The following is an 18863-nucleotide window of genomic DNA, read 5'->3' on the forward strand; positions in this document are numbered from 1 at the left end:
CCGGATTCTCGCGAGACTGCGGGCTTAATTCACGGAAGAGCGGAAGTGAGGCCTCGCGTCGAAGAGGCTCTCGCGAGAGTTAGCGGAGGAGGGCAACGCGAACGCGGAAGTAGTAGTCCGCGTCGGAGGAAGGCGGTTGGAGCGTCAAGGCAGGTGGGCCTTTCCCTTTAAGGGACCGCAGTCCCCGTTATCCACAGGTAGGCTGACTGAAAATACAACCGTCTGCTGTATAGTATTGTGAGTATTATAACTGTTTAGATTTTACCTCAGGCACGGGCCAACTTGGGCCTTCCCTCACAGCCTCAGGCCATTTTCTTTTCCCCCTCAGCCGCTTAAGCACTGAGCTGGAGACTGAAAGGTCCCAGGTTCAAACCCGGGAGCGGCGTGAGCGTCCGCTGTTAGCCCCAGCTCCCGCCAACCTGTAAGTTCAAAAACATGCCAATGTGAGTAGATCAATAGGTATCGCTCCGGCGGGAAGGTAAGGGCGCTCCATGCAGTCATAGCAATGGCCACATGACCATGGAGGTGTCTATGGACAATGCCGGCTCTTTGGCTTAGAAATGGAGATGAGCACCAACCCCCAGAGTGTGAGTAGATCAATAGGTACCGCTCCGGCGGGAAGGTAAGGGCGCTCCATGCAGTCATGCCAGTGGCCACATGACCTTGGAGGTGTCTACGGACAACGTCGGCTCTTTGGCTTAGAAATGGAGATGAGCACCAACCCCCAGAGTGTGAGTAGATCAATAGGTACTGCTCCGGCGGGAAGGTAACAGCGCTCCATGCAGTCATGCCAGTGGCCACATGACCTTGGAGGTGTCTACGGACAACGCCGGCTCTTCGACTTAGAAATGGAGATGAGCACCAACCCCCAGAGTCAGACATAACTGGACTTAACGTCAGAGGAAACCTTTACCTTTACTAACAATAATAATAACTTTATTTTTGTATTTTTATTTCCGCCATGTCTCCTGTATCAATTTAATAATATCTGGAATGCATTGCCAAAAGAGATCAGGCAATCTCCAACATTATCCAATTTCCGTGAGGAACTGAAGGCCTGGTGGTGTCGGCAGGTTTTTGAGTAATTATATTGGACTACCGCCGATTTCTGAGCCTGAATATATTGCACAAGATTTCCCTAGCCTAAAATGATACATTTTAATATATTGGGCTTATGGTTCCCGTCCCCTTGATCTGGTCATGTAAGTGTGATTTATTGTTATAATTGTATTATTTTACTTTGTTTCATAATGTGTATTATGTTGTTATGTAATGTTTGTGTTACTTTTATGACTGTAAACCGCCCTGAGTCCCATCCGGGAGATAGGGCGGTATATAAATAAAGTTTTATTATTATTATTATTAATAATAATAATATAATAATAATATTATACTATACTAATATTATATTGTATCATGTTTCCCTGAAAATAAGACAGTGTCTTATATTTTTTTTACTGCACTAGGTCTTATTTTCAGGGGATGTCTTATTTTTCCATGAAGAAGAATTCATATTCATTGTTGAACAAAAAAATGAACATTGATTCTATACTGTACAGTAGTTGTCATCACAAACCAACATAACTAAACCAGACAAACTGTGACTCCTGTCAATAATTTCTTGTTATTATCATTATTTGTATATACAACTGATATGTAAGCCACCCCGAATCCCCCTGGGGAGATGGAGGCAGGGTATAAAATTATTATTATTATTATTATTATTATTATTATTATGATGTACATTTACCAATCCTGCATGCTATGGTGTTTTGTTTGGCAGGCGCCGGGCATGCTTCCAAACAAAAACTTTGCTAGGTCTTACTTTCGGGGGAGGCCTTATATTTAGCAATTCAGCAAAACTACTAGGTCTTATTTTTGGGGGATTTTTTTCCTGCTTTGAACTGGGATATATTGCAGTGTGCTCAGATAACCCAGTTTAAAGCAGATATTGTGGGATTTTCTGCCTAGATATTCTGGGATATAGGGCTGTGTGGAAGGGCCCCCAGTAACAAAATGTAAAACATTTTCTTTTCCTGGTTCCAAAGTGTGATTTCCTGTTTAATTGTGTGGTCCTTACTATGAAAGGAGTTGTTCTACTCCATAAACTTCATTTTTGTGGCTGCCACAAACTAGGTTCAGTTGAGATTCATTATAAAACAAGAGCAAAATTTATTTATTTATGGCACTTCTACCCCGCCTTTCTCAACCCTGAAGGGGGTTTAAGGTGCCTTTAAAAACAGTGTACAATAAAAAAACATTTAAGATAGAGTTATAAAATACAATTAAACAATTAAAAGCATTTAACACAATACAAGCATAATAATTCACGAGATCCAAAAAACATCGTCCGGGCCGTTTCCGTAGTCAGTTGCACATCTTTCGTATCTATTATTGCACCAGATCTCCAAAGGCTTGGTCACAAAGCCACATCTGGATGTCTCTCCTGCAAAGTTTTTGCTGTTTAATAAACTTCTCCCATGTTTTTGTGATAGAACCAAGTAGGAAATGACATTTATTTATCGCCCAGGGAAAAAAATCATGCTACATAGTGTAATTGTTCCCTTTGGGGGGGGGGGGGGGAAGAGTCCTATGCCCGCATTGCCAGTGAATGTGGGGGGCTGACTGTGCCTTACGCTCTCCTTCCCCCCCCCCCCCCCCGCAGGAGGAGCGTCGTCCCGAGGAGGAGGGCCTTGCCCCCCCCCCCCAGCCTCCCCAATGGTGGGCTTTGGGGCCAACCGGCGGGGAGGCCGCCTGCCCTCCTTTCTCTTTGTGGCCCTGCTGCTGCTGGTGGCCATCCTGGCTTTCAACTACTGGAGCAGCACCACCCGGCAGACGGTGTTGCAGGAGGAGGTGGCCGAGCTGCAGGGGCAGGCCAAGCGCAGCGACGTGGCCCTTGGGCGGCTGGAAAAGCGCAACTCGGAGCTCCTGCTTCAGGTGGAGTCCCACAAGATGTTCCTGGAGCAGAAGGAGGCCGACCGGAATCACCTCAGCGGCCAGCTGCAGGCCAAGGATGGGCAGATTCGCAAGTGCGAAGAGAGCAAGGTAAAGGCTTTGGTGAAGGTTTAGAGGGCAGGCTGATCAAGTTTGCAGATGACACCAACTTAGGAGAGATAGCTAATACTCCAGAGGACATGATCAGAATTCAGAATGAGCTCAACAGATTAGAGAGCTGATTGGCCAAAACTAACAAAATACATTTCAATAAGAAGTGTAAGATGCTACGCTTAGGCAGACAAAATGAAATGAACATACAGGATGGGTGACACCTGGCTCCACAACAGAATTACATGTGAAAGAAACTTTGGAGTCTTTGTGGACAACAAGTTGAGGATGAGCCCACAATGTGATGCTGCAGCTAAAAACGTCAATGGGATTATAGGCTGCATCAGAAGGAGATTAGTGTCCAGATCAAGGGAAGCCATGGTGCCCCTCTATTCTGCTTTGTTCAGACCTGACCTGGAATACTAGGCCAATTTTGGGCAAAGCAATTCAAGGGGGATATTGACTCTTAAGTTGGAAGGGGTCCAGAGGAGGGCAATTAAAATGATCAAAGGTCTGGGGATTGTGAATAATCCCTCTGAAGAGTGGTTGAAAGAACTGGGTCTGTTTAGCCTCAGAAGAGAAGGTTGAGAGGAGACATGAGAGCCATGTAAGAAGAGCTGTTCAACAGTGGAACTCTGTGTCTTGGAGTCCAGTGGACGCTCCTTTGGAGGCTTTTGAACAGAGGCTGGATAGCTATCTGTCAGGGGTGCTTTGATTGTGCTTTTCCTGCCTGGCAGAAGAGGTTTTTACTATGCAGTCTCTTCCAAGTAATGATTCTAAGGGGTTCACTGCCTCTGTGCTGGGAGCACATTCACTCTGTGGTGCGTGATATTGGCCAGCCCCATTCCCAAATGGTTGTGGCTTTGGTTGAAAGATCCCAGTTGGTTTGTCTTGTCCCATGGCTTTTGGGTGGATGCTGCTCCTACCGACGTTGACAGTCAAGTACGGACATAAACTAAGTAACAAAGTCTCTGAAGCAGCTCCTTTTTTCAAAGTCTTATGTTGGTGTAACCTCCATCTTTATATGATGCTTATGTAGTCAATTTTCTAGCTCATTAGTGTCATTAAGAGCATAGTAAGAGAGCTGGAGAAATTGTAAGCCGCCCCGAGTCCCCTTCGGGGGAGATGGAGGCGGGATATAAATAAACTACTTCTTATTATTATTATTATTATTATTATGGTGCTGTGCGGGAGCAGCATGTCTGCAGTATACAAGACATTGAAATTTGAACTGGGTCATCCTACCGTAGCTGTTTTTGCCTGCCTACAAGAGACAAGGTACATAGCAGCTGCCCATGGAGTCCCTTAGAACAGTAAGAACAAAGATTAAAGCAGGCAAGGCTCCATCATATTAAGAGAGCATTGTTTAGCCACCAGAATGGAAATCATAAGAAAAGTGTCGAGTAATAAAGGAAGGAAGGAAGGAAGGAGAGAGAGAGAGAGAGAAAGAAAGTAAGTAAGAAAGAAAGATTATCCCTTGATGCTTTTTGGTGAAGTTTTCAAGTATTCTCTAGAAGCTCAAAATATCTTCTATTCATGTAGTGACCTGGGTATTTCCTTCTACCTGCACATACCATTATTTTTGGACAAAAGGTTTGCTGGAAGATGCTGAGCTGCTCATCCTTTTTTTGAGCTGCAGGAACCTGTCCCTATTCTTTCCATGTTACTTGTGCTCCCACTTTCAAATTTTGTCAAAGAAGTGATCCTCTGGAACACATTTACTTTGCTAACTGCAGTAGACCTGTAATCTGGCTAAACAAGGTGTTGAAGATTTTAGTTTTATCTTGTAAGCTGTGTATAGAAACCTTGGATATAAATAACACTTGGGGCACTACTATTGTGTTACACATATTCATTCACATCGGTGTTCCTGGCTATATAACAAGGAATTAATGTAGAAGAATGTCAATATTTATCTTTTTAAGTCCTAGTCATTCAAGAGACTTCTATCTTGTAATCAAACTCCTCATTTATTTTTTATCTCCTTTCCAGGTCAAGCTTCAAAACAACATATCGTACCAAATGGCAGACATCCATCGCCTAAAAGGTAAGAATTTCTGTCAAAGAACAAGGTGAATTTGGCTCCCTCTCTTTCCCTGCCTTTGCTGAGGACTGAAAGAGTTTGCTTTGAAAGTGTTTTTTTTTTTTTTTATCTAACCCCTTTGACTTTTATGCTTGGCTTAGAACAACTTGCAGAGTTGCGACAAGAATTCATCCGTCAGGAGGATCAACTTCATGAATATAAGAAGAACAATACACAGCTTCTTAAACGATTAGAGTATGAAAGGTGAGTGGGTTAATAATATAATACAAGCTGGGTTTTTTCAGAGTCCTGTGACCTTTGGGTGTTTGCTAGTCTCACAGACATTATTGTCTGTTTCTGTGAACAGGTTGCATCTTTAACATTCTTTTGCTTCTGTCCATCTGTCAAAGGGGTAAGAAGAAATGGTGTGTTTTAGGGCAACTAAACCTGGCTGGTGGGCCAGAGTATACCTTTTCCCTAACTAAAGGAAAGGCCACGGAAGGGGAGTCCCTACAAAGCTGTGAATTGTATCATTACTAGGCAAGTTTGAAATACTCTGACCTGGCTCTCTCTTACCAGTTTTCAGTGTGGACAACAAATCAAGGAATTGCGAATACAGCACGAAGAAGATATGAAAAAACTAGAGGAGCAAGTTACTCAAGATCAAAAGGTATATTCTGCTTGGAGTAAAAAACAGTGGTGGTCCTTGGAGGCAAATTTGAAGTATTGCTTCCATTTGGAACCCCCTTCTCCTTAAAATATGGATGAGGGCATAGTCACCCCTTGCTCGGCTTTTAGAGTGAACTGCAAATAGCCCTTCATAGCTAGCATAAATAATAATTATATTAATAGTAATAATAATAATAATAATAATAATAATAATAATAATAATATTTTTATTATTGGCTCGAGGCAGGTGACAGCACCGCTAAAAACGAGGCAGGTGACAGCACCACTAAAAAAGGATTACTGCTGTATAAACCTTTGTTTTAACTTCTGTTTTATTATCTTCTTGTGTTTTAAACTGTGTATATTGCTGGTGTATTTGTGCTGTTACTTTTGTAACATTGTGAGCCGCCCCGAGTCCCCACGGGGAGATGGTGGTGGGGTATAAATAAAGTTTTATTATTATTATTATTATTATAAAAACACATAATCATCTAAAGCATTCTATAAAATAGACATATTAAAACATATTTCTACAAAATATATATTAAAAGACACAGAACAAAGATTAAACATAAGATGCATAAGATACTGGCTGGGTAGGCCTGCCGGAAGAGATAGGTCTTCAGATGGGTTTTACATTCTGACAGCTCATTTAGCTGTGGGAGCTCTTCTAGCAAGTCATTCCACAGTCTTGGTGGGGAGGGCAATAAAAGGTCCTCTGGGTGATGGTTGCCAGTCGGATTTAGGCTGGTTGGAGACATGGCAAAACCCAGGATCCTAAAGAGCGGATTGTAGGGGAGAAGGCGATCCTGTAGAGAACCTGAACCCAAACCATGTAAGGATGTAAAGGTCAAAACCAACACCTTGCCCAGAAACTAACTGGCATCCACTGGAGTGACTTTAGGATAGGGGTGATATGCTCAATCCTAGATGTTCCTGTGACCAATCTGGATGCCGTATTTTGAACCAGCTGGAATTTCCAAACTTGGTACAAAGGTAGACCAATGTAAAGCCATTGCAGGAGTCCAGCCTTGGGACCAACATCTTTAGGTCCTCAAAATTAGGAAGAGGCACATCTGGCACATCAGTATCGAAAGCCACTGAGAGGTCTAGAAGCACCAACCCACACCTCTTGTCAGTGTTAAGACTGAGATCATCCTCTAAGGCGACCATAGCAGTGTCGTCTCCATATCCTGCTCTGAAGCCAGTTTGAAATGGGTCAAGGAAGCATGCAGTATTCAATTGCCTTGGATGTGGGGTCATGACTTTCCCTCTTTAATCTTGATGTTGGCTGCAAGATATAAGTATCTTTCTTGAGAGTTCAGTGTGATGGGATTTCTGCCTGGCGCAAAGGTAAGCGAGCTTGTTCTTTCCTAAAGATGTTAACGTTTCCATAGGCTTTACACAGGAGCCCGCCCAGTAATGACGTTGAGGTGGGCCTGAGCAATAACCTGACCATTTTGAAGACGACCCAAGAAGTGGGCGAAAGGGACGCTGTCAAGAATGAAGCGCCTTCGGTCAACAATATCTCAGATGGCAAAGGTCAGTCAGTTTGTAGCTGTGCTAAAATACCACTAAAACCATTCTCTTTCAAAGTAGGGAGTGCTGGCATTGCTGGCACAGAGCTGGGTATTATTCCCTTGAAGTAGTAGGATTTGTTTTCTGTGAAACAAAAGTGATCCATCGCTGCTATTTCTGTCCCTGTAACAAATCTGAAATCACTGAGAACTGAATGTAAAGTGCAGTAAGGAGAAATATCCTGTTTTTTCAGCAGAGAAAATTAAACCAGGAGATGATGCAGGGATGCCCGGAGTAGAAGAGAATGATCCTTCCAAAGCTGAAGACACACTTACTGGTGAGCAACATTATATGTTTTATTATTGTTGTTATTTCTCCTGGGGCTGAGGGAGCCAGGGGCTGAATCTATAAACCTTGATGTTGCCATTTTATATAAGGGACATTGTTTTACTACAGCCTTGTATATCATGGGATTTGAGCCTCCATGGGTTTTGGTATCTGCCGTGGGTCGTGAGACCAAACCCCAGCAGATACTGAGATCAACTGTATTTTACTTAAAGAGTTTGGTTTTTATGTACTTGGGAGTCAGGCATGCCCTAATTGGGTTGCTATGAGTTTTTCAGGTTGCATGGCCATGTTCCAGAAGCATTCTCTCCTGACGTTTGCCCACATCTGTGGCAGGCATCCTCAGAGATTGAGATCTGTTGGAAGGTAGGCAAGTGGAGTTTATATATCTGTGGAAGGTCCAGGATGGAAGAACTCTTGCCTGCTTGAGGCAAGTGTGAATGTTGCAGTTGGCCATCTTGATTAGCATTGAATGGCCTTGCAACTTCAAAGCCGGCTGCTTCCTGCCTGGGGGCATCTTTTGTTGGGAGGTGTTTAGCTAGCCCTGATGGTTGTGATTCCTTTTCTGCCTTTCCTGTCTGGAATTCCCCTGTTTTCTGAGTGTTGTTCTTTATTTATTGTCCTGATTTTAGAGTTTTAAATACTGGTAGCCAGATTTTGTTCATTTTCATGGTTTCCTCCTTTCAATTGGAACTGCCCACATGCTTGTGGATTTCAATGGCTTATTTGTGTTGTCTAACATGATGGTTGTGAGAATGGCCCAGCATTTTTGTGTTCTCCAATAATATTCCGTGTCCAGGTTAGTTCATCAGGTGCTCTGCTATGGCTGACTTCTCTGGTTGAGTTAGTCTGCAGTGCCTTTCATGTTCCTTGGTTTGTGTCAGGGCAGTGCTGTGTTTGGTGGTCCCTGTGTAGACTTGTCCACAGCTGCATGAGATACGATAGATTCCTGCAGAGGTGAGAGGATCCCTCTTGTCCTTTGCTGTTGGATTTCCTTAGCGAACCTTTAGATAGTTTGTAGGTTGTGTTTCTTCATCAGCTTCCCTATGCAGTCAGTGGTTCCCTTGATGTCCGATAAGAACACTTTTCCTCTGGGTGGATCATGCCCTAATTGTTATTACTGTGGTGTAACTGGTCCCCATATCCACAGATTTAACAATCCAATATTCAAAAAACCGTTTGGTTTGTATACCTGTGTGATATACCTATATGCCCAGGGTCACATAAACAGTTCTTTGGCAGAAAAGGAATCACAAGCTGGAAAAGTGTAAGAAGCCCTGTCCTAGGACAACATCAATTAAAAGGAGCGGTGAAGAGGATTGATCGAAATAAAAGATGGATGCCACACCTGAGCTGCTGGATTTCTTTTTTGGCTTCTTAGTATGCACTATAATAATATAATAATAACTTTATTTTTATACCCCGCCCCATCTCCCTGAAGGGACTCGGGGCGGCTTACATGGGGCCTAGCCCGATAAAACAATCAATCAATATCAGTAACACGACTATAAAACAATTACACCAGTAAAACATCAATAGCAATAAAACAATCATTATGCACTGACTTGAATTAGCTACCATGACTAGAAGTAACAATGCTGTGGAATTGTATAACTCTTTACAGCAATCAGATTTCTTCATGTGCTGCAGTGGTTAAAACCTTTTGAGGTCTAGTGGTGGGTCGAGTGGAGGTTTGTGGGAGTAGAACGTACTTAATTCTCTCCTGGCTTGACAGCCTTTTTCATTCTGTGTGAAAACCTAAAAGAGTACTTCCCACCAGCATCATTTTCAACCTCAAACCAATTCAAAGTCCTGAGTGCTCAATATAAATTGCCTTAGGATATGATGAGTATTGGTTATAACGTGGATTGGTTTCGTGTAGCTCTAAAGAAGCCGTTCGTTGATTCTGAGAAGCTTCAGCGTCAGCCCATGGGAGATCTCCCTACGGAAAACCCTCATGCTCCAAACCTGGCTCAAGGTGAGAGGCTGCCCTGAACTGGCTGTTGTTTATACCTGGATTATTTTTAATACTAATGATATTTAATCCTGTTTTAATAGTTGTAGATTTTAAAATTATATTGATTTTTTTCCATGTCAGGAGCAACTTGAGAAACTGCAAATCGCTTCTGGCGTGTGAGAATTGGCCATCTGCAAGGATGTTGCCCAGATTTTTGGTGTTTTACCATCCTGTGGGAGGCTTCTCTCAAGTCCCCATGTGGGGAGAGGGAACTGACAGAGGGAGCTCATCCGTTCTCCCCAGATTCGAACCGCCGGCCTTCTGGTCAGCAGTCCTGCCGGCACAAGGGTTTAACCCATTGCGCCATCAGTATTGAAATGTTTTTAATGTAAGCCGCTTTGATTCTCCTTTTTGGAGAGAAAAAGTGCACTATAAATACAGTAGAGTCTCACTTATCCAACATAAACGGGCCGGCAGAATGTTGGATAAGCGAATATGTTGGATAATAAGGAGAGATTAAGGAAAAGCCTATTAAACATCAAATTAGGTTATGATTTTACAAATGAAGCACCAAAACATCATGTTAGACAACAAATTTGGCAGAAAAAGTAGTTCAATACGCAGTAATGCTACGTAGTAATTACTGTATTTATGAATTTAGCACCAAAATATCACGATATATTGAAAACATTGACTACAAAAATGCGTTGGATAATCCAGAACGTTGGATAAGCGAGTGTTGGATAAGTGAGACTCTACTGTAAACATAATAATAATAGGAGGTAGGATTACGCATAGCAAAGGTCTTCTGAGGTGAGAATCATAGAATCCTGCAATTGGAAGAGATCACACGGGTCATCTAATCCAGCCCCCTGCCTCACAGGAAAAGTACATTCAGAGCCCACCTGATAGATGGCCATCCAGCCTCTGTTGAAAAGCCTCCAGAGAAGGAGAAGAAGGCAGAGAGTTCCAGCTCTGAACATATCTTACAGTCATGAACTTCTTCCTAATGTTCAGGTGGAATCTCCTTTCCTGTCATTTGAACCCATTACTCTGAAGTCTTAGTCTCCAGGGCAACAGAAAACAAGCCTGCTCCCTCTTCCTTATGACATCTTCTCATATATTTATACATGGCTATCATGTCTTCTCTCAATCCCCAACTCTTTAAGCAGTTGAAAAACAGGCGCTGTCCGTAGACACCTCCAAGGTCATGTGGCCATAGGCATGACTGCATGGAGCACCGTTACCTTCCCGCCGGAGCAGTACCTATTGATCTACTCACATTTGCATGTTTTCAAACTGCTAGGTTGGCAGAAGCTGGAGCTAACAGCGGGACCTCACCCCACTCCCTGGATTTGAACTACCAACCTTTTGGTCAGCAAGTTCAGCAGCTCAGCAGTTTAACCCACTGTGCCACCTTGTTAGGCCATAATAATAACAATAATAATTACAATAAATTATTAATAATGATACTGTAATATACAATTTATACAATAAAGTATTAAGGGCCTCTGGTGACGCAGTGGGTTAAACTACTGAGCTGCTGAACTTGTGGACCGAAAGGTCGCAGGTTCGAATCCGGAGAGCAGAGTGAGCACCCGGTGTTAGCCCCAGCCTCTCCCAACCTAGCAGTTCGAAAACATGCAAATGTGAGTAGATCAATAGGTGCCGCTCCGGCAGGAAGGTAAGGGTGCTCCATGCAGTCATGCCAGCCACATGATCTTGGAGGCGTCTATGGGCAATGCCGGTTCTTCTGCTTCGAAATGGAGATGAGCACCAACCCCCAGAGTCAGACATGACTGGACTTAATGCCAGGGGAAAACCTTTACTTTACCTTACAATAAAATTAGATTTGAATTTGTGTGGTTTTAATTGGTTTTTAATACATAGATGTTTTCTTAATTTTATGGTTTTAATGTATATGCTTATTGTTTTTACATGTTTGTTGAAACGGCATTGAATTGTTGCCAATTTGTAAGCCACTTTGAGCTCCCTTTGGGGTGAGAAGGGCAGGGTATAAATATAGTAAGTAAATAAATAAATTTAGTTGAGAAATCGTCCCACTGGTGAGACGAGGAGAGGGGAGATCATAAAGCCAGTAAAATCCCCCCAAAAGCCTTTCGTAGAAGGAAGCCCTGGGATACTGGACCCAGGCTGACCTTCTGCCTGTCAGAAGTCACCAAATGCATCTCCTTGGCTACTTGTTTCTTTAGATGTCAACAACCAGGATGGAAACGCAGACATCGCGATGAAGCAGATCCCACCAAACTCTCTTCATAACATAATGCCTGTCCAAGTCCTGGATAACCAGAAAGCGGAGAGAGACTTTGTAAAACAGCCTTCGAAGGACAGAGTCGGTGACTTCCAGAGAATGAAGCAAAGTAAGTTATCATCGAGGCACCAGGAACTGATGATAGTTGCAGGTGTGTTCGTGATGAGTCAATGTAAAACGAAAACTGCATGGAATAGCTTGAAAATACCAGTTTATAACCCCACTAAAACTGAAGTGCAGACAAAGCATGCCTGGAGAACCACTACAGCAGATATTTTCTAGGCAGCTTGAAAGGGTTTTAGATACGGGAGGAATACATGGGGATCCTTATGGATGTTTCACAGAGCTGGGGGAGCAACACGATACCCGTATCGTTTTCTGTGGTGCAAAGCTTGGCCTTTCAAGCATTGCCTTTCAGGGGAGGGCAATGTCTTGGATGCTTTGATGTAGCTTATAGGTCAGGAAGCAGAACCGAGTTTGGTAGATTTCATGTTCTTTGGTGCAGGTTCTTCCTAGACGACTTGCAGGATGCTCAGCACAAGAACAGTGCTGTAAAACCCAGATAATGAGAAATATAAGCGAGCACCATAGGAACGGAACTAGAATGAATTCATGGAAAATAAAGGTGTGGAAGGGTAGTTCAAAATGTTGTATTTGAGTTCTTTTTTAATTTGAGGAAGGTTGAACAGCAAAGTGTCCACATGGAGGTTCGCACTGCTTTAACTTGCTGAATTTTTTGGTTATGGCATATTGTCCTTTGTTGGGTTTTGTTGTTGTCAAGTATGGCACATGATTGTGATTAGCTGTTCTGTATGTTAGGAATATGTATGATTTCTTGAGAGGCAGTTATTCTGGAATGAAGAAAAATGAGTAAATACTGAATTATTGTTGTCTACAAGACATTGATACGCAGATTTCAAGAAGTTTGTTGCAAAAAGACCGACCAAAAGTAATGGCAGGTCTAACTGCGGATTTCAAAGAGGGGAATGAGCATCAGCACTCTCTTTCCTACTACTCTTGGTTTGTGCCAGTTGCAGAGGAGAGTAGGTCTGAGGAATTGCTTTTAACTGGCACTATTCACTTAATACGTTAATACGTTTTTAGTAAAAATGTTAATATGTTTTACTTTGAACTCATTCCTTGAATATTTGATGAGTTAAAGAGTTACCAGTTTTCAATTTTTAGTTTCTCAAAGTAAGCTTCTGTGCAAAGTATTAAGGCTGGTAGAGGTTGCTGCAAACTTTTGGAGTGTCCTGTTTTTATTTCAATCCCAGCAGCAGCAGCTCTGCAAGCATATCTAAGGGCAAGACATGCCGGGGAAATGCCTTTTGGAGAGTAAGATGCCTTTTCACTTTCATACAGTGACACTATCTGATAACTTGGATCAGGCCAGCTTCATTGGCCTTCGTCATCAAAGCTCTCGGATCCTTATTTTCCAAGCTTCTTGGCCATTTCATCATATTCTAAGAGCAAAAAAAAAAACCTTTTTGTTAAATACACTAGGATCCTGTTGCTCATGCTGTTAACAGCTTTGCGCAGATTGGAAATTCAGGCCATTAGATTAAAACTGCAGTTTGCCGTACCATTTGCTTTGCTTTGCTTGAGCGGACCCCTTGAAACGAAAGGCTGTTTTCCTTCACTTGAAAAATGTGGTTCTACCTGAATTTTCACATATACCTTCCAGTCATAGTTAAGGTGGCCACACTGGTTTGTGGTTAAATTCTTGTGTCCTCTCTTTCCTTTCAATGTCTGTTGTCGTAGCTATGGGCAGAAGCAGTAGTCAGTAATTCCAGCACTGCCTCTGAAAGCAGATAGGAAACCCAGGCAGAGAGGGCCACAAAGGAGCCCCAGATTCTGAAGTGGAGCTTAGTGCGCTTCTGTCCGCAGATGCTCTTCCTTCCTTCCTTTCTTCCCTCCATCCTCTTTCCCCCACGGCCTTCCCCTTTCCTCCTTGCTTCTGACTGTACGTCCTCTGCCTACTTCACAGGCCGGTTCTTTGATGAGAATGAGTCCCCTGTTGATCCGCAGCATGGCTCTAAACTGGCGGATTATAATGGGGATGATGGGAACGTGGGTGAGTATGAGGCAGACAAGCAGGCTGAGCTGGCCTACAATGAGGAAGAGGATGGCGATGGTGGTGAAGAAGACGTCCAAGGTGAGCTTGGGCCTGCTCTCCATCCCATAGGCATAATTCTCCCATGTCATCACCACATCGAACGACGTATGTGTGTGTGTTTATAGTGTTTCACCCTTTGGCTGTTCTGTGACTGGGCAGAGGAGCTCCAGCGTGGGTTGTCTTGGTGTAGCAGTGTAGTTTAAAGTCTGCAGATACCTTTGGCTTTCTGGGAGTCTTCTCTTTTTCAAAAGAGGGGTGTCTTTCGTTCTTGCATGTGGCATGAAGGTGCCGGCTGCGGCGGAAAGGCAGTGTGGCTCAAGGGAAAGTGTTGCAGTGCTTTCTCTTTTCCTGCTGCTGAGGACTAACATGGTGGCTCTCTTAGGTCTTGTAGTCATGTGAAGCAGAAGGGCTGTCTCAGTGCAGAGAGCATGTGGATCTGGTAGACCAAATGCTGAGCATATTCCATAACCATCGCAGGTTGATTCATATAATATCACCACATCTGTCTTGCTTGCCCGGACATCCTGAGTGCATGGCGCTTCCTAACACCTTCATTTCTCTGCTTTGCTAATATTATGGACATAGCGAACCTCCCTTGCGCAGCATCTGCACTGTGTGTGCACCTACTCTCATCTTCCACTTTGCATGCACATCGGTATGGCGTCCTTCCTTGTTTGTCTTCCACGGGTGGTGCAGCATCATTTCCATCTAGGCACTAATCTTGCAACAACTGGAGGTGCGTTCTTTGCAGGGAAAAGTGACAACAAAATAGCTTCTTGAGAGATTCCTTCTAAATAGCATAAGTGTTGAAATGGGAATATTTAACGTATCCCTTCTCCATTCCCTTTCATGCAATAAGATGTATCCCTGCGCAGCTTCCATTGATTTCAGTATCCCCCCCCCCCCATAAAATAGTTTTAAAAACTCTACCATGACACTGAACTTTAAACAAAAGTCCTATTCTTTGACATTTACATTCTCAGCCTCAGAAGAAAACGGGGGCAAGCTTTCCCTGAAGGAATCCTGCCAAGAAAACCCTGTGACAGGTTTATCTTAGGGTAGCCAACAACTTGCATATAACAACCACAAAGGGATGGGGAAAGTCCTGATATATTTAATTTAGTTTCGTATAGCTTGGAAGGGGGATATTGTTGCATAATATGAAATGTAGGAAGCCTATTGAAATTCCACCTTTGGTGAATCATTCCTCTTTATACTATGTGACACTATTGATTTTTGTTCCTGGGTGATAAATATCATTTCCTAACTTGTTCTATCATTAAAAAAACATAGGGAAAAGTTTATTAAACTGCAAAAACTTTGTTTTTGCGGGACATCCTGCAGCACAATTTGCTCTGGTTTTTCAATTAATATCTCATCATCGAGTCTTGACCAATTCAATGTAGTTTGTGGCAGCCACAAAAACAATGAAGTTTCTGGAGTAGAACAACGACTTTCAAAGTTAGGACTGCATAATTAAACAGGGAGTAACACTTGCAAACTAGAAACAGTTTTTTTTCCAAATTTTGTCACACAATGCTATCTTTTACATGTTAATAATGATGATGATGATGATACAGTAGAGTCTCACTTATCCAAGCCTCGCTTATCTAACTTTCTGGATTATCCAAGCCATTTTTGTAGTCAATGTTTTCAATATATCATGATATTTTGGTGCTAAATTCGTAAATACATTAATTACAACATAACATTACTGCGTATTGAACTACTTTTTCTGTCAAATTTGTTGTATAATATGATGTTTTGGTGCTTAATTTGTAAAATCATAACCTAATTTGATGTTTAATAGGCTTTTCCTTAATCTCTCATTATCATCCAAGATATTCGCTTATTCAAGCTTCTGCCGGCCCGTTTAGCTTGGATAAGTGAGACTCTACTGTAATAACAACAACTTTATTTGTACCCTGCTCTATCTCCCTGAGGAGACTTGGGACAGTTTCCAACAAAAGTAACAAAATGACAAACATTCAATGCCAAAAAACAGACAACAATTAATCAAAACAAAACAGTGGATAAAAGAATCTCAAAACAAACTTACAAAAATAAATAAAAATAATACACAATGGAACTTATATAAACCTAATATAACTCACCACACACAATTTCCACAGGTAGGTGTCCAACATCTAGGTAAAGGTAAAGGTTTTCCCCTGACATTAAGTCCAGTCGTGTCCAACTCTGGGAGTTGCTGCTCATCTCCATTTCTAAGCCGAAGAGCCGGCATTTTCCGTAGACACCTCCAAGGTCATGTGGCATTGGCATGACTGCATGGAGCGCCGTTACCTTCCCACTGGAGCGGCACCTATAGATCTACTCACATTTGCATATTTTCAATCTGCTAGGTTGGCAGAAGCTGGGGCTAATAGTGGGAGCTCATCCCACTCCCCGGATTCAAACTGGCGACCTTTCGGTCAGCTAGTTCAGCAGCTCAGCAGTTTAACCCACTATGCCACTGGGGGCTCTGTCCAGCATCTAGGCGAGGATATATATAAACGTGTACTAATCTTCCTCCTCTCCATATGCGAAGGTGCATAAATGAGTTTTTAAAAGCTTTTTAAAGAGAGGAGGGTGGGTGCTGTTTCTGTGTCTTTAGGGAGGGAGTTCCAGTGGGGGGGGGGGGGGGGGGACTGAGAAGAGGGCCTCCCCATCAACCCCAATGCTCAAGCTGGTTTGTATAAGGAGATGCGGTTTTTCAAATAGTCTGGCTCTGAACCATTTAGGGCTTTATAGGTAATGACCAGCACTTTGTATTTAGCCCGAAAGCAGACGGGCAGCTAGTGGAGTTGCTGCAATATGGGAGTAGTTCTCTCCCTGTGCGATGCTCCAGTTAGTAACCTGGTTGCCAGTAAGTTAACAGTCAATTTCTATAGAAGGGCAGTGAGGGAAGAGTCTGTGTTGTGGATTTCTGGTCAACTTCCTTTGGAGAATATAATTCTGGCTTGTTTCCCTCAATTGCAGATGATGAAGAACGAGAGCTTCAGATGGATCTTGTTGACTATGGAAAGCCGCACTTCAGCGATGTGCTTTAGATCCTAAATTAACTTTAACTGAGGAATCCTGGGAGAGGAGGAGGAGAAGATACGAACACCCAAAGCAATCTTTCAGTATATACTGTAAAGGACTGAAGCAAGGCACAGCGAAGAGCATAAATACAGCTATTTAACATTAAGAAGTGGAAGGAGAAGGTAAAAAATGTCCATGTATATAGTTGGTTCTGACCATGTGCAAAAGTAGTGTAGAAGACGGTGGGTTTTTCTACAAAGCAATGATGAGCCTGAACGGTGGTAGAGCTAAGCCCAACTAACCATCCTGGGTCAGGCGGCCAGACTGTTCCTTACCTGTGACCCTTGAATTAAGAAGTAACCTTGCCGTGTAACTTAGGTCAACCTATTTCCAAAACGAAGCCTCTTTGTAAAACTGGGAAACTTGTACAGTTTGTATCTAACATACTTTTAACTATGCCATTGAAGAAATAATTGTACATACGAGACACCCTTTGATACAGTGAAGTATTTAATCCATGCAAGGACATTATTTTCCTCCCGCGATGGAAACACGCATCTTTACCGGTAACATTTCATTTTGAAAAAAGTTGGCTGAAAACTATGTCTAATGCTTTATGAAGGAACGTTCCTTCAAAAACGAGGAAGGTGTATGTGTGATGGTGAAACACTGTACATGAATACAGTGAAAAACCAGAAGAGTGTTAAAAGGTTATGCATAGTGTCAAATGTGTCAAGATGATTTGTCTCGTGTTGCAGGAAATTTTACCAGTGTTTAAACCTGTAAACACTATAATCAGTATTTCCAGAAAAGAGTTAGAAACATTTCATTTTCCAATAAATTTACAGTCATTGATCGTATGCAGTATGGAATGTATCCATTGGAAAACAGCTAATGTAGAATTTTGGCAAATTCTAAATTAATGCCTGTGCTTTGAGTATCGGGTGACAGTTTCATTTCAATTTTGCTGCTGCCGGATGGATCATTCAGAACATGGGGGACATTCTCTGTTTTTTTCTGGTTTTGTGTGTGTTTGTGTATGTCAAAAAATGTAAGCTGTCTTTAGGGCTGGTTCGGTTTGATTTAGCACTTTTCTTCAGTGCCACAGAAATGGTTGTGTGCATCGACACTCTACCCGCAACACACGATTTAACCCTCGCTCTAGCGATCAACAAAGGGCTACTGTGAATAAAATGTATAGCTCCAACACGACAGGGTCGATTGTACTTCACTATTTCTGTACTCAGGTTAACGCTCGTGAAGAAATCCATATTTTTAAAATCGTAATTTAATGGCTCATGTGCATTGAAAAAAAAAGGAGGGATGCATTTGCTAAAGAGCAGAAAAAGGAGGCCTTGATTTCTGGCTGCAGAAATGGAAGGTTTGCGCCTGGGCAGTTGCTCAAGCTGTGAACGTTCTCACGGTTTCATCTACAAGTCATAAACCTTCCTTGGATTCACACACAGCTCTTTAAAAGTATTTCTCCTTCCCATCGCCATCAGTCTTCAGTGTTGTAATTTGTGGAATTGACCAAAGTATGTGTGTACCCCAAGGTAGGTGTGATTTCATTGAGATGCTGCTGTTGAAATACATCAATTAATAGGTTCTAATAAAATCTTAATATGGTTTTAGTGTCTGTCTCTGTACTACTTCAACTAGTAGAGTGAATAATAATAATGATGCAGGGCATTATGAAAAATGGCCTCTGGATGTTTTATTACACTATGTAACACAATGATTTTTGTTCCTATGTTATAAATGTCATTTCCTAATTGGTTCTATCATAAAAACATGGGAAATGTTGATTCAACTGCAAAAACTTGGGGGGGGGGGGGGGAACGACATCCTGCAGCAAATTTTGCTATAGGTTTTCAATGAATCTTTCATCAGAGAG

General features: G+C 42.4%; 1 protein-coding gene across 5 annotated transcripts; it reads left to right on the forward strand.

Moving 5' to 3' along the window:
• Positions 1-51: 51 nt before the first annotated feature.
• Positions 52-18595, forward strand: golm2 (golgi membrane protein 2). 5 transcript variants are annotated; one of them, XM_062963165.1, is made up of 11 exons: positions 54-197; positions 2666-3045; positions 5038-5092; positions 5230-5332; positions 5648-5738; positions 7135-7279; positions 7512-7592; positions 9483-9578; positions 11771-11938; positions 13817-13984; positions 16925-18595. In XM_062963165.1, the coding sequence occupies exons 2-11, from the start codon at positions 2719-2721 to the stop codon at positions 16993-16995; spliced, it is 1305 nt and encodes a 434-aa protein (XP_062819235.1). In that variant the 5' UTR covers positions 54-197; positions 2666-2718; the 3' UTR covers positions 16996-18595. The 5 variants fall into 5 exon arrangements, with proteins under 5 accessions (XP_062819237.1, XP_062819238.1, XP_062819236.1 ...); XM_062963164.1 differs by having other exon boundaries at positions 56-197; positions 7509-7592; XM_062963167.1 differs by lacking the exon at positions 9483-9578 and having other exon boundaries at positions 52-197.
• The last annotated feature ends 268 nt before the right edge of the window (positions 18596-18863 follow it).

Source organism: Anolis carolinensis, unplaced genomic scaffold (assembly GCF_035594765.1).
Source record: "Anolis carolinensis isolate JA03-04 unplaced genomic scaffold, rAnoCar3.1.pri scaffold_11, whole genome shotgun sequence".
Taxonomy (NCBI): domain Eukaryota; kingdom Metazoa; phylum Chordata; class Lepidosauria; order Squamata; family Dactyloidae; genus Anolis; species Anolis carolinensis.